Genomic DNA, 12,523 nt, shown 5'->3' with positions numbered 1-12,523 from the left:
AGGTCAGTTAACCAGCATCAGAACAGAACTTAAGCAGAAGTTTAATTAAGAGTATCAGAAGTTTCATTTCCAACGCTAAATTCAAACACAAGAACCTGCAATACGAAATGTTGCTGAAAATTACTTTTTCATAATATCTAGTTGAAGAAGATTTAAGTTCTTGTTAACAAAACTGAGAACAATTAAATTACTCAAGCTTTCAAAGACATTAATCCACAGTCTTTCAAGCAAAAGTTATGCTTCAATAATCAGTTAACCAGTTCAGGAGTTAGTTCCTAGAAGACTAAGCTAGTCATAGACTGTACACGTGGCCTACAAGACATGAATCTGTAAAATATAATTATCATTCCATGGTGCCAGATAACGAAAGTCGCCATGGAAAAGAAGATCTTTCAAATAATTAAGGACGGGCTAAAACATTGCTAGGCACAGAGTTTTTCAGCGACATTAGAGAAAGACATCTTGAAGCGTCTATGAAAAACAGTATAGAAAAAGGGTTCTAAATTTGTTTAATCACACATCATTGAATGAACCAATGAAATTCTAAGATCGGATTATTATTATGTCAAGTTTACACTAGTGGAGGACATATATTATACATAAAAATGTTCAACACTTGAAGAAATATGAAAAAATGACTTTTATTCATTTCATTCATTGTTCATCCATCCGCCGAAAAGAAACATATCCTATGCATATCTAACGAAAACTTATATCTCAAAAAGATACTATTCTGCATCCTCACTCCCCAGTTTGAATGAACTTTAGTATGAAATGGAAAACCAACTTCTTCTGGTATTTCTCGAAGTTGATAAGTTTGATGTAAGAGAAAGCAATCAAAACAAATATTTCACGGAAAGTTACGTGCGCGTCGGTTTAATGGAAGAGGTGGAAAGTTCGAAGTAATATATATCAACATTGATCATTCGAAAGTTAGTTAGTTAACAAGTAACAGGTGGAACCAGGGATTCTATTTTATAATTATTAATTACGGAACGCTGTAAATACGTAAATTGATTAAACAGCCGAAAACTTGGAAGGAGGAACAGTTATCTCAAAATTGAAGGCACCCATTATACAAAGTGTCCAGAAACTCTCTTGCAAAAAGCAAAATATAGATTATGAATTCTATTTTATGTAATCCATGTAATCTAATGTACCGTTAACCGAAAACTCCTTCCTATCCCGTTATTAATATGATGCTTCCTAGTTCATAGTTGTCCAAGTGGGTAGTCAATTGAAAGTGCCCATGTGATCGGTCCTTGAATCGATTCGGAATTTGAATCCCGAACAAAGCTTTTGATACGTGCGAGAATATTAGAACTATAATGTAGTTAACAGTTCTTTCTAAGTTGGAATTGCGGATAGTATAATATATATATATATATATATATATATATATATATATATATATATATATATATATATATATATATATAATGCCTCAGAATGATGCATCGAAAAAATTCAACACATTTCGAAGCTGTAGAAGTGAGTGGTATCGAAATAACCTGCAAAAAATAATTAGAAAGGATAATAAATGGTATATGGACGGATCTAAAGCAGCAGACAGAACTGGATTAGGAGTGTACGGGCCCAAAACCAAACACTCTGAAAACCTGTGCAACACACCAAGCATTTTTCAAGTAGAAATTAATGCAATCGAAAATTGTATCCAGTTCAATCTAAAGAGAAATAATCGCAAACAAGAGATCATCATCTTGTCTGATAGCCACGCAGCTATTAGAACTTTAAGCTCCAATATCGACCCTGAGCGAAGGGAAATGGAATAGATGATAAGTTCGCTAAGCGGACGAGCCCTTCTGTGGTATCAGTTACACAACCAAAGCCTTGAAAAAGACAAGCAAAGACTCTCTTGGGTAACTATAACCAAAAAAGATCTGCTGAATGAATCAACCTAAATAAGAACAATCTACGAATACTTTCAAGAGCCCTATCGGGGTACTGTTGCCTCAACAGACACTCTAAAACGCTAGATTTAGCGGATGATGCGGCGTTTAGATTTTGTTACAAAGAGGACGATACCTCTATCCACATTCTCTCGAAGTGTGAAATACTACGTAATTCCAAAGCACTCCACTTGGAAGCGTATGAAATATAAGACGAAGATCTGTGGCAGTTACAGCAATTTCAAATTCTAGACTTTCTAGAAGGGGTGGAATTAACAGATCGGCTGTAGACCCTGGGTTTCTCACTATCGCAGCAAGAAAGGGGGACACAATACATTTTTGGGTCGCAATGTATATGATACCCCAATATCTATATACATACATACATCTATTCACTTAAAACTGTTGTTCGTATTGCATTAATTAGATGTAAAGAATGAAATAATTGAATGATGGCAAAAAAAAATATCCAGAAAATGAGATGCAAATGAAAAAACTGACACTCAAAACAAAAAACCGAGACATTTATTTGATTTTACGCGACATAAATAAACACGTTCACACTGAGAACTTTACAGAACAGGACGAATTGGATTGACGTTCTTTTTGATAATTCTTGGCTGTCGGCTATATGAACATAAACCTCCGGATCCGCTCCTGCAACTACGCACATTCTGTATTTTCAGAAACACATAATTGAATCAATAATTCAATTATCCTTTATAACAAAGTTAGGTTCTCATAATTTCCATTAGTTCCAATATTTATTGTCATGTTTTTTCACTATAATAAAATCAGTTCCACAAATACTAATTTGTTACATATATGTGTTGGGAGGATATTCTTTTGGGAATATCAATTCACGGTACACCAAAAATTATCAATTAATCACGCTTAAATCCCCCAATTATCCATTTATTTATTTCTAATTATTATCATTACCAGAAAATTTAAATAATTAGTAATTCAATTAAGCAATTAACTAAACTATACACTTTAATATGAACCTATTTTCCGATTTTTACAACAAAAACACGTAAATAAATTGTGGCTGTATTTGATCGTATCACGCGTAATTGGTTTGAGCATATCATCGAGGAAAATGTGGTTGTGGAAAATTTGCATCGTTGCGACATTAAAAGTGGATGAAATTTTGGACATGCAACGTCGCTGATGCACTGGGAATCAACCACAAAACAGTTTGGAATCATTTCATATACAAAAAAGGTCGATGTTTAGATGCCTTAGAAGATTATTTAACCAAATTGAAATTATTATGAAACAAATTAATCAAACCAAACAAAAAATATAGTATCCCAAATGTGGTAATGTAAGACAAATAAGTCTGACTGACGATCCGTAAGGTCATGCAGGTACTGAAGGAATTGTTTGAGGGAATAGCCCTCACTGGGCAATGGCGTTAATCTCTGAAAGAAAAGAAAATTAATCTAATGTTTAGGTAGGCACGTTTCGTCGGTAAATAAAAAACTTCAATGCTGATTCCATTAATAATTTCCCTTTTCGCTTAAAACTGTTCTATTTGATGATAATTGCAATTTTCAACAATTATGTATGATTTTTTTATTACAAAAAGACCATTTGGGATTATGCCGCTAGTCTGAGCATCATTAACTTCTTATACTGTGAGCGAGGAAGTTTGTCGCAGAAAAGATATGAAGATACACTCAATATCTAAAACATAAGTGAAGACCAATCTGGATTTCGATTTATAGGAATTTACCTATTGAATCCAATTTTCTGGCAGCGTTGCTGATGGTACAAACTTCGGAAGAAACCGTTGAAAACCAAAAAACAAATGTACAGAATTTTAAGGATACGCAGACTATTGGTACGGATATATTTTTTGATTGGAAATGAAAAGAAAACATGACTCTAAATCTGATTTGGCAGTTACTTGTAACCGAAAACTTGTTGATGAGGTTAAAATTCCAGTATCCTTAACTGCTATAGCAACGACAACAACTATTGTGCATTCTTTTAGGTAAGATTAAAAAAGCGGAAGCAACTTGCTATCATATTAATTGCGAACTATTTTGGAGTAATTTGAACAATTTTACCAGAAATTTCTTCAGAGAATGAAGATGATTAGCACTTTTGTGACGATGTGGATGAGGAAAATTATAACAAATGTATTATTTGCTAGGATTCGGAAAATCCATTTACTGTGTGCTCATGCTATCTATTCACAGAGAAATTCGTAATCTACATCTGTAATTTCTGTAAGAATCATACTTATATTATATAACAATTGCTGTTACAGATTTGATATAGAAAACTTTACTATATTTATCAAATTAATCTCACGTAACAATGGAAAAAATTGTTGCTAATTTGTGATTGTAGATTTTAGCAAGAAAATCTCTTTTAATTAAATGTATATTACTTGTTAATTTTCTCAAATTAAGTTTATAATACATAATTAGAAAAAATATCATGTTTTCCTTAAATAAACATCGTTCTCCCTCCCTACTTTACTAGTAAATTCTCAAACCTTCGATTCACTACTATACTATTCTACTAGTCAGTAGAACGAGCGTTGTGTTACCAGGCCAACGCTCAATCAAAAATTTACTGAACTCAGTTTTAAGATACCCACCGTATATTACGGATATTGTATGATTATTTGCTTAGGTCATGGAAAATAATATCATGCAAGATGGACTGAAAATTTCGTTTCGCTGACTCATACCTGGAGTTACAAGTATCAAACCAATTCGATTTTCAGTTAGTTCTAACCTTCAAAATCCACGATTCTTAGTTTTTGTGTTGCAGTATTTTGAGAGAAGTTGATTTGAAAATGGCAAAATATCGAAATTGTATAATTTGGGCTAAGTCTATTCTGAGACTAAAGACAAATTCCACTTTAAAAAGTGTATCGCAAAGTTGTGTGACCGCTATAGTTTTTGTATGGCCCTCGAAAGCAACTATATTGAATAATAAAAATAATTATGTCACTAAACAACAAAAGTCCTACAACAATGAAACTACGATATGCGTGTCCTTGAGTAGTATCGATTAATTGATTAAGTGAGAATGAGAAAATAGTTTTAAGATGTCTCTCATCTTCTATATTACTTTATCGTTCGTATTTTTTTCACAAACTTTATTTATGTAAACTCGAATATTACTTTCCAAACATATTTCAATCATAATTTTATGTACGGCTTATAAACGTTTAATATCGTCGTTCTGATAATATGGTAACTATCTCTCCATTTATAGAGATATTTTCAGGGAATATTCGTGCTCACAGCAATATAAAATTTTTATGACAATAATAATAAATTTAGCTCTAGTTATATTGGTCTAATACATCTGGTTTTATTACCTAAGTAATAAATCAATCACAAAAAGTATCTCTTATGAATATATTTTCAAAAAATATGAAAAATTTAAGTGATCTATGTTGACCTATGTTGGGCTCTATTTTCCTCTTGTCATCTTAACAGACTGTTTTGCGTCGACTAATGAATTGGCTCACGTTATAGTGCGAATGTAGCAAATTGCAGGAAAGTTAGTATACGAGGGCTGCTACATAGTTTTAAGATATGAAGTCATGAAGTTTTACATTTTTAATGGTGAACGTACTAGAACGTGTTAGCTGGCAAAAAGATTTGTTCGCGTAGGGTAAAGTGTAATTTGACAATCGCTCAAAAATCGCGCTGCTTCAAAAATTCGTGACGAATCATGGATCTATGTATAGATCTAAACGAGCCAAATCCAATGAAATTTGTTCACGCACGAATCACTTCGAAGCAACTCCTGTTTTTCCTAAATAGCTGAACGCCATCTTTGCATTAGAGCAACGTAGAATGGTCAATTCTGAATGATATTCTAGCATTTTTTTGCTAAAAGTGTTATATAATATAGGGGAAACCAATTGCTGAGGATGAATTATTTTCCACCACGATAACGCGACTTCTCACAAATCAGTTCAAACAAAAACATTTTTGAATAGTCAAAATATCGAATTGATGGGCCATTCGCCGTTCAGAACTTATTTGATACCCAATGATTTCTTTATATTCCCACATATTAGAAATATTTTGTGAAGTAAAAGTTTTACTACACCTGAAGAAGCGATTGGTGCATTTAAATCAAATGTTTTGATGGTATCCCAATCTGTATGTAAAAAATGCTTCGAAATTCAATATCTAATTTTATATTTCGTATATCATTAGTTAATAATACTGTGAGATATCCCACCAAATTCTAAAATAATTAATTATTTTTCGAGTTCCTCTCTTTTATCAGTATTTCGTTCTTGTACAAAAACTATATAATCAACTTGATTCCTTCAAATATGATCACCACTCTATACCCAATTCAACTAGTTCAGTTTAATCTCTCCAACGGAGATAAAATCGACGGTTCTCATAAAGCTTGAGCATATAAATCGTAGTTGATGAGACTGTATCAAAAATATATCTTTTGAGTTACTTTATATCCTAATAAAATTCAAACTAGATGTACATGTTTTTATGCTAGAGAAGCAAAAAATTCGTTCAATTTGTAAAGATTTTCTACAACCAGTGATGTACTAGCAGATATAAATGAATAAAATGCCTTGAGGCGGATCATCTCATGTTATATCCATTGGAATAATTTTTATAATTAAGCAAATATTACGCCTACATTTAATTATATGCAAACAGGATGAAAGTTGAGCGTACCATGTTAATTATTTTTCATTCGGAGTGAAAAATTTTATATTCTGAATTTTACATTTATGTTTCTCTACTTTCTCACTTTATGTTGTCGTCTATGTAACATTCGGCAACTGCAGTAGATTTACACTCTTCTTAATGCATCAGATGTTCTTTGGCACTAATTTTAATAAATGTATATTAGCATTAAAGCGCCATGGAAAGGCAACTTTCCCCACTTCTTGAACAAAATCCTATTTTGTTTTTTTATAAGTACTTAATTGTAAGCGACAGCTGTAAAATTTTGAGGTTTGAGGTCCTTTAATTAGTTTGTTTATTATTTTTCTAAAGTACGTGAGAAAAGGAGATCAAAATTTGTTGTTTAACTGAGATAAATGCAATTAAGGCAAAGATTGATTTGAAAAATATTATTATGACTCCAAAAAAAAGTGAAAATAATCCTCAGAAGAGTTTACATGAACATTCAAACTTCAAAAACCTCCTTTCTCAAAATAGAACAAAATACAACGAGTAATTTGAGATTTAGATCAATGTTTAGTAGAATTTTTCATCTAAGTAGGTGTCCATCTTATACCATACAATTACATCGACTGGTACTTGGAGCAAGAAATTTTCAGCAGGATTAACATTAAAAAAATACATGCTAGATTTTATATTTCCTTGATTGATAGCAAAAGAACCTCAAAGTATTTTCATTGCTTCCATGATTCAGAAATTATTTACGATTATTTCATAATTTCAATTATTTTAATTGGCGTGAAAGAATCAAAATCGATTTCCATCATTGTTCAAGGATCAAGACCCATAATTGATCGCTAAAATATTCAGAGAGTAATGTTTCTGTTTTCTATCGATAATTGAAATGCAAAAATATAAAAATTTTTCAATTATTTATATTTATAAATGTAATTTGTTTTCAAGAAAGCGAATCGAAAATCCTTCCTGTTTGACGTTAGTCTTAATAGATGTTTTGCCACTCAACTTTTGCTAAGGAGAATAGGAAGAGTAGCGGTATATGTAACGGTATAGTCTAAAACTCCTCTAAGACTCCTGGATTCCGTACTGCTCACATAAATCAAAGGTGTGTCTGTATTTTACGATACAATCAGTATATAATTCAAAGCCTGCTCGGAAACAAGATTAGAGATTAACTGTCATTATTACTATATATCATTGGACCAAACCAAGAAGAAAATCTTAAAAATGCGGCTTCAAATGCAGAAGATAAAACCGATACTCAAATTCAATAAATTGAACTCAAATTTGCTCCCGTATCCACGATATTATCCAGATCTGGCCTAAAGTGACTGTTTTAAAACCATAAAAAATGGAAATTAAAAAGGATCAAATGTGGAAGTCGCCGTTGTAACAGGGCAAAGAAAATATTGTTCTATGAAAATTGCATAGCTTTTGCGAATTAATAGTTACTCCATTTACAAAAAATACGACCGCCCAACACACTTACAATTACATTGTCTCATATTTCGAGAACCAAGTTTTATCTACCGAAACTGAAACTAAACTGTTCTTGGAATGTGTACCTGGTGCGTTCAAGAAACTTTAGATTCTTTTAACATAATCGAACAAAGCTGGCTCCACGGATTATGTAAGAGGACGAGTTCGTACCAATACATCTGATTTTACTATTACAAGTAATCCTTAAAATGAAAATGTGTTCCACACTGTATATTCGACAGTGTTTAAAAATCAAACAAATCGTATACTGTGAATAATGATAATGATACTATTAACCCGTCACATCAATTTGATTCTCTGCGCTACCAATTCCTTAAATTACTAGATTAATTAAATGAATTCTCGACTCTAATATAAGATTCGTAATTTTGGCGATAGCGCAGATGTCGCCAATTTTTAAAGTCGCGTTAACCTCAAGGGTCATTTGCGATTAATTGCCATCCATTTTGCTACAGACTTTTTTCTTTTGATTACACAAAAAACTAATCCTCATGTGGCACTACTTGAATCATTCCTTTCGAGATTTAACTGGTACGTGGCATTCAAGCCAATCAGTTTGTTCTTTTGAAAATATATTTTTCATATTCTTGAAATATTTTGCCAAATTTTGGAAATGATGTTTATCACTGAGCAAATATAAAATGTTATCTAAAATAGTGCATAGTACACAATACAGTTTTTAAAATGCTTGAGACAATATTCTAGCACTATAGTCGGGCTTATTTCTGCTTGTCTGATTTTCTTACAATTTAACAAGTTTATGATCCACAACAGATCTATTTAATAATTCTGTTTTCCATGTAAGCTCCGGGGCATTTTTCCTGGAAAGCTATTTGAAAACAAAGTTACAAAGTAAATTTTAATTTGTGTCGTTGTTGAGATATGCATGTCTTCAATCTAAATATAACAAATATAAACATAAATAATGTACACAACTTCTATGATATTATTTCACAAACTTCTATAACATTTTCAAATGTACTAACCATAGTTTCTCTATTTCAGAACATTGAGATGTGCTCGTATTCTTATACACATGAATTTATTTGCATCATTTGCTCTCAACAACTTTCTCTGGTTGCTGTGGTATTATCTTATGTTCGACGAGACTGAAGCACTATTTGCTAATCAGGTATGTAACTAATCTTTTATCACTATGGATCTCAACGTTTTTCACTTAAAATTTCTTTAAAAGTTTTATCGGTTTTCATATGTAAAAATTTCCACCTTCCTATGTCGTAACATATTAAGGTTAGTCTTCAATTAAATGAAGATTACATTTGCTCATTTTTCTTTTAATAATATTTACGTCACAGTACGTTTTTATGAAAAATTATGAGGTGCGATAAATACAAAATTCCTGTATTATTAAGAAATTATTAAAAACAAAAATTTAACAACAAGAAAAATATGTGAAATACAAGGGGAAGACACAGTTAAAGAGCGAACAGCACAGCGTTGATTTAATCGTTTCAATGATGGAGATTTGAAGTTTAAAAATCGTTTGCGCTTAGTTTATCCACCTTCGTGGGATATTGAGGTTATAAGGGAAGCATTAGAGAACTAATTAAGTTCTAGCACTCGCTAATTATTGGATCTTTTTAAGATACCATACACCTCAATTCAAAATCCACCAAAGATCTATAAAAGTTGTCGAATAGTGCCACACGAATTGACCAAGATTCAAGCTAAACGTCGAGCAAAGCAAACAGATGTTCGTTTTATTAGACTTCATATATCACGAGAAGCTACAGCTGTCAACAATGCGTTTTTGGTTATCAGAATACTTTAGTAGCAGCTCTGACTCTGACTTCAGATAATTGTACTGCTACGAACGTGTCTCCGCCCTAGAGTCGATCCTGCCTAGATTTAGTGAAATTCTAAAACTCGGTGAAAGCGTGCGCGATGCCTTTGATTTGCTTCTTATAAACCGCGGAATCCGTTTGATGTTTGTTTTTTATATCCGTTTTTATAGCAAGCGGTTTATTCACATTATTTATTTTGGATAATTTATAGTACTGTTTATTTATTTATTTCTTATTTTTCTAGAATTCGTTAGGATATATGAGCAGGTTCATTTAGCGCAGTTAAGTTTAGTTTATCATAAATAGTCGTAGTGAACAGAACGGATTGCAAAGTAATCGAAAAATTTAAATAAATTATATAAGTTAGTTGAGTAATAGTGATAAGTGAATTATTATAAGTTAGTGTAGTGTATACTGTTTAAATAAATTAAGAACGTAAGAGACCTTGTTTATTAATTAACCCTACGATCAGAATAAATGAGAAAAACATTACAGTACTTACGAATTGCCATCGAAATATGGAATTGTCAAAGGAATATAATCAATTATGATTGTGGGCTTAAGTACATAACAAATTATTGATCGCTTGCAACACATATATGGTGTAAAAAACCTTTCGCGATTAGGTGGGCTTCACTGAGATAGTTCTTCAGTTTTTCTTAGAAATCTTAAGAGATCGAGACGTATGACTACAGAAGATCCGAAGTGCTACGATCAATCAACACTAGATTAATTTTTAAATGATCATTTTCTTGAGAACAAATTGGATGCAACGTACTCGTGACGATTTGCAAAAGATGCGTTCACTGTTAAATAATGATTAACTTCAAACTACTATCTTAAAGGATATTCCTATTTGCCAAGAGAGCCGTATGGGGCTACAAGAAGATTCACTTACATAAACAACAGCGAAGCAAATGTCTGTCAAAATAGTTATGTACGCGGTTTTGTTTCATGGTATATTATCAGTGAAAGCAATTAAGCTTGAAGATTAACGTACAGTTACGGCAAACAGATACACTAACAAATATCTCCCTGCAGTTCTTAAGCATTTCTGGTTATTCTATAACCTGAAGAAACATCACATAGTCGACTTCTCCCGATGTAGGATGTTTGTATGTACATCTATCTCATCCTGAATAGATATTTCATTGATATTTTCAATATTTTAATAAATCTCCGTATATTTCTATTGGAATTTTTAATGGATTGCTCACAAAAACGTTTGTTGTGGAGCATATGAGGTGGATATTCATAACAAAAATTTCGAGCTGCACTTGTTCGAAAGTTAATTATCCCTATTAAACTTGCCATGGGGTTACCGATAATTGAGTTTTGACTCGCTCGGATTCCAAATCATGCAATATACGAATGCTGATTAGTCAATTCAGAATAAAAATCCAATAATTGAGGAGTTGAATTTCAAAACATCTCATTTCTATTTTGGAATATATTTCGGAAACTACTGTTGAAATTTTATGTCTAGAGATCCAATATTTTTTTTTTTGGTTGGAATATAGAATTTTATAAAAACAAGAAATATATTTTTTTGTTTATTTTCTAAAATCATGCGACATAGTTCAGGAGCTGGTTGTTCATATGAAATTTTCTCAGCTCACCTCTTTCGAGATATCACGCTTAAAAAGTGATGATTAAAATTCAGTTTTTATTTTTTTTACAGTTTCTGTAATGCTGGAAACCTGAATTTCTGTAATTCTCATGCACTCTCAAAGGACTAACTACGGGTATTTTTTCAAAATTCCTGTTAAATTATATGGGGGTGAAATTAGAATCCCTTACATTATTTAATATATATATATTTAATAATATATATTATTTAATATATATTTTCACGAAATAAAATAATAGCTTAAAGTCCTTGTTTTATTTAAAAATAGTTTTTATACTTGAATTTTTCCCCTGAAGCAAATAGCTGTAGAGAAAAAAATAAACCCAACCATAATTTACAAATTTTTTAATAAATTGAGTAGAAAGTAGTTAGTCCTTTGCGAGCGCACAAAAACTACAGAATTTCAAGATTAAAGCTTAACTGAAATTTTAGAACAAAAAAATAAGAACTCAAATTTAGTCACCATCTTTTAAGGGTTATATCTCGGAAATGGGTGGGCTGAACAATATGAAGTTACGATTAATCTTCTCCCTGTAGATATATATTGATTAGTTCATGATATAATTGAAAATATACAATATAAATTCAAAGTTATAATGTATAGTGTATGCTAAAAATTGTTCTCGCAATTTTTGGAAATAGTGTCCTTCACATTCCTACTTAACGATATAAACAAGGGATATCGTATGAAATCAAGGACAAAAAGTCATTTTACTAGATATAAAAAATAAGGGGGAAAGGGAGAAGAGAGTAGAATAGAAAAAAAGAGAGAAGGGGAGAATAAACTATTAATTACATTACGTTCTAATGAAATCAAGCTAAATTTGTCTATTTATATTCTTGATAGGTGATTTCAATTTTGTTAATTCTTTTTTTGCAAATTTGAATATAATAGAAGGTTTTTCATTTTTATATTTAGCTAGTTGTAAGCTCTGGGTTATAGGCAAGTAGAGTAGCGTAGACTTCTCGGTTTTGGTCCGGATGGGTCTAAGTAGTTATGTTTTTTTTTTTCTA

At 31.6% G+C, this 12,523-nt stretch overlaps 1 protein-coding gene across 2 annotated transcripts in view; it reads left to right on the top strand.

Annotated features, from left to right (window-relative positions):
- Positions 1-12,523, top strand: part of LOC130452417 (calcitonin gene-related peptide type 1 receptor) — a 217,279-nt gene that overhangs the window by 139,879 nt on the left and 64,877 nt on the right. For both annotated transcript variants that reach the window (XM_056791693.1, XM_056791692.1), the window contains one exon: positions 9,080-9,206. In XM_056791693.1, the coding sequence (XP_056647671.1) occupies positions 9,080-9,206 (127 nt within the window). The remainder of the gene's footprint in view (positions 1-9,079; positions 9,207-12,523) is intronic.

Source organism: Diorhabda sublineata, chromosome 1 (genome assembly GCF_026230105.1).
Source record: "Diorhabda sublineata isolate icDioSubl1.1 chromosome 1, icDioSubl1.1, whole genome shotgun sequence".
In the NCBI taxonomy this organism is placed as follows: Eukaryota; Metazoa; Arthropoda; class Insecta; order Coleoptera; family Chrysomelidae; genus Diorhabda; species Diorhabda sublineata.
The sequence above is the reverse complement of the archived record's forward strand: the minus strand, read 5'-3'. Positions and strand labels throughout refer to the sequence as shown.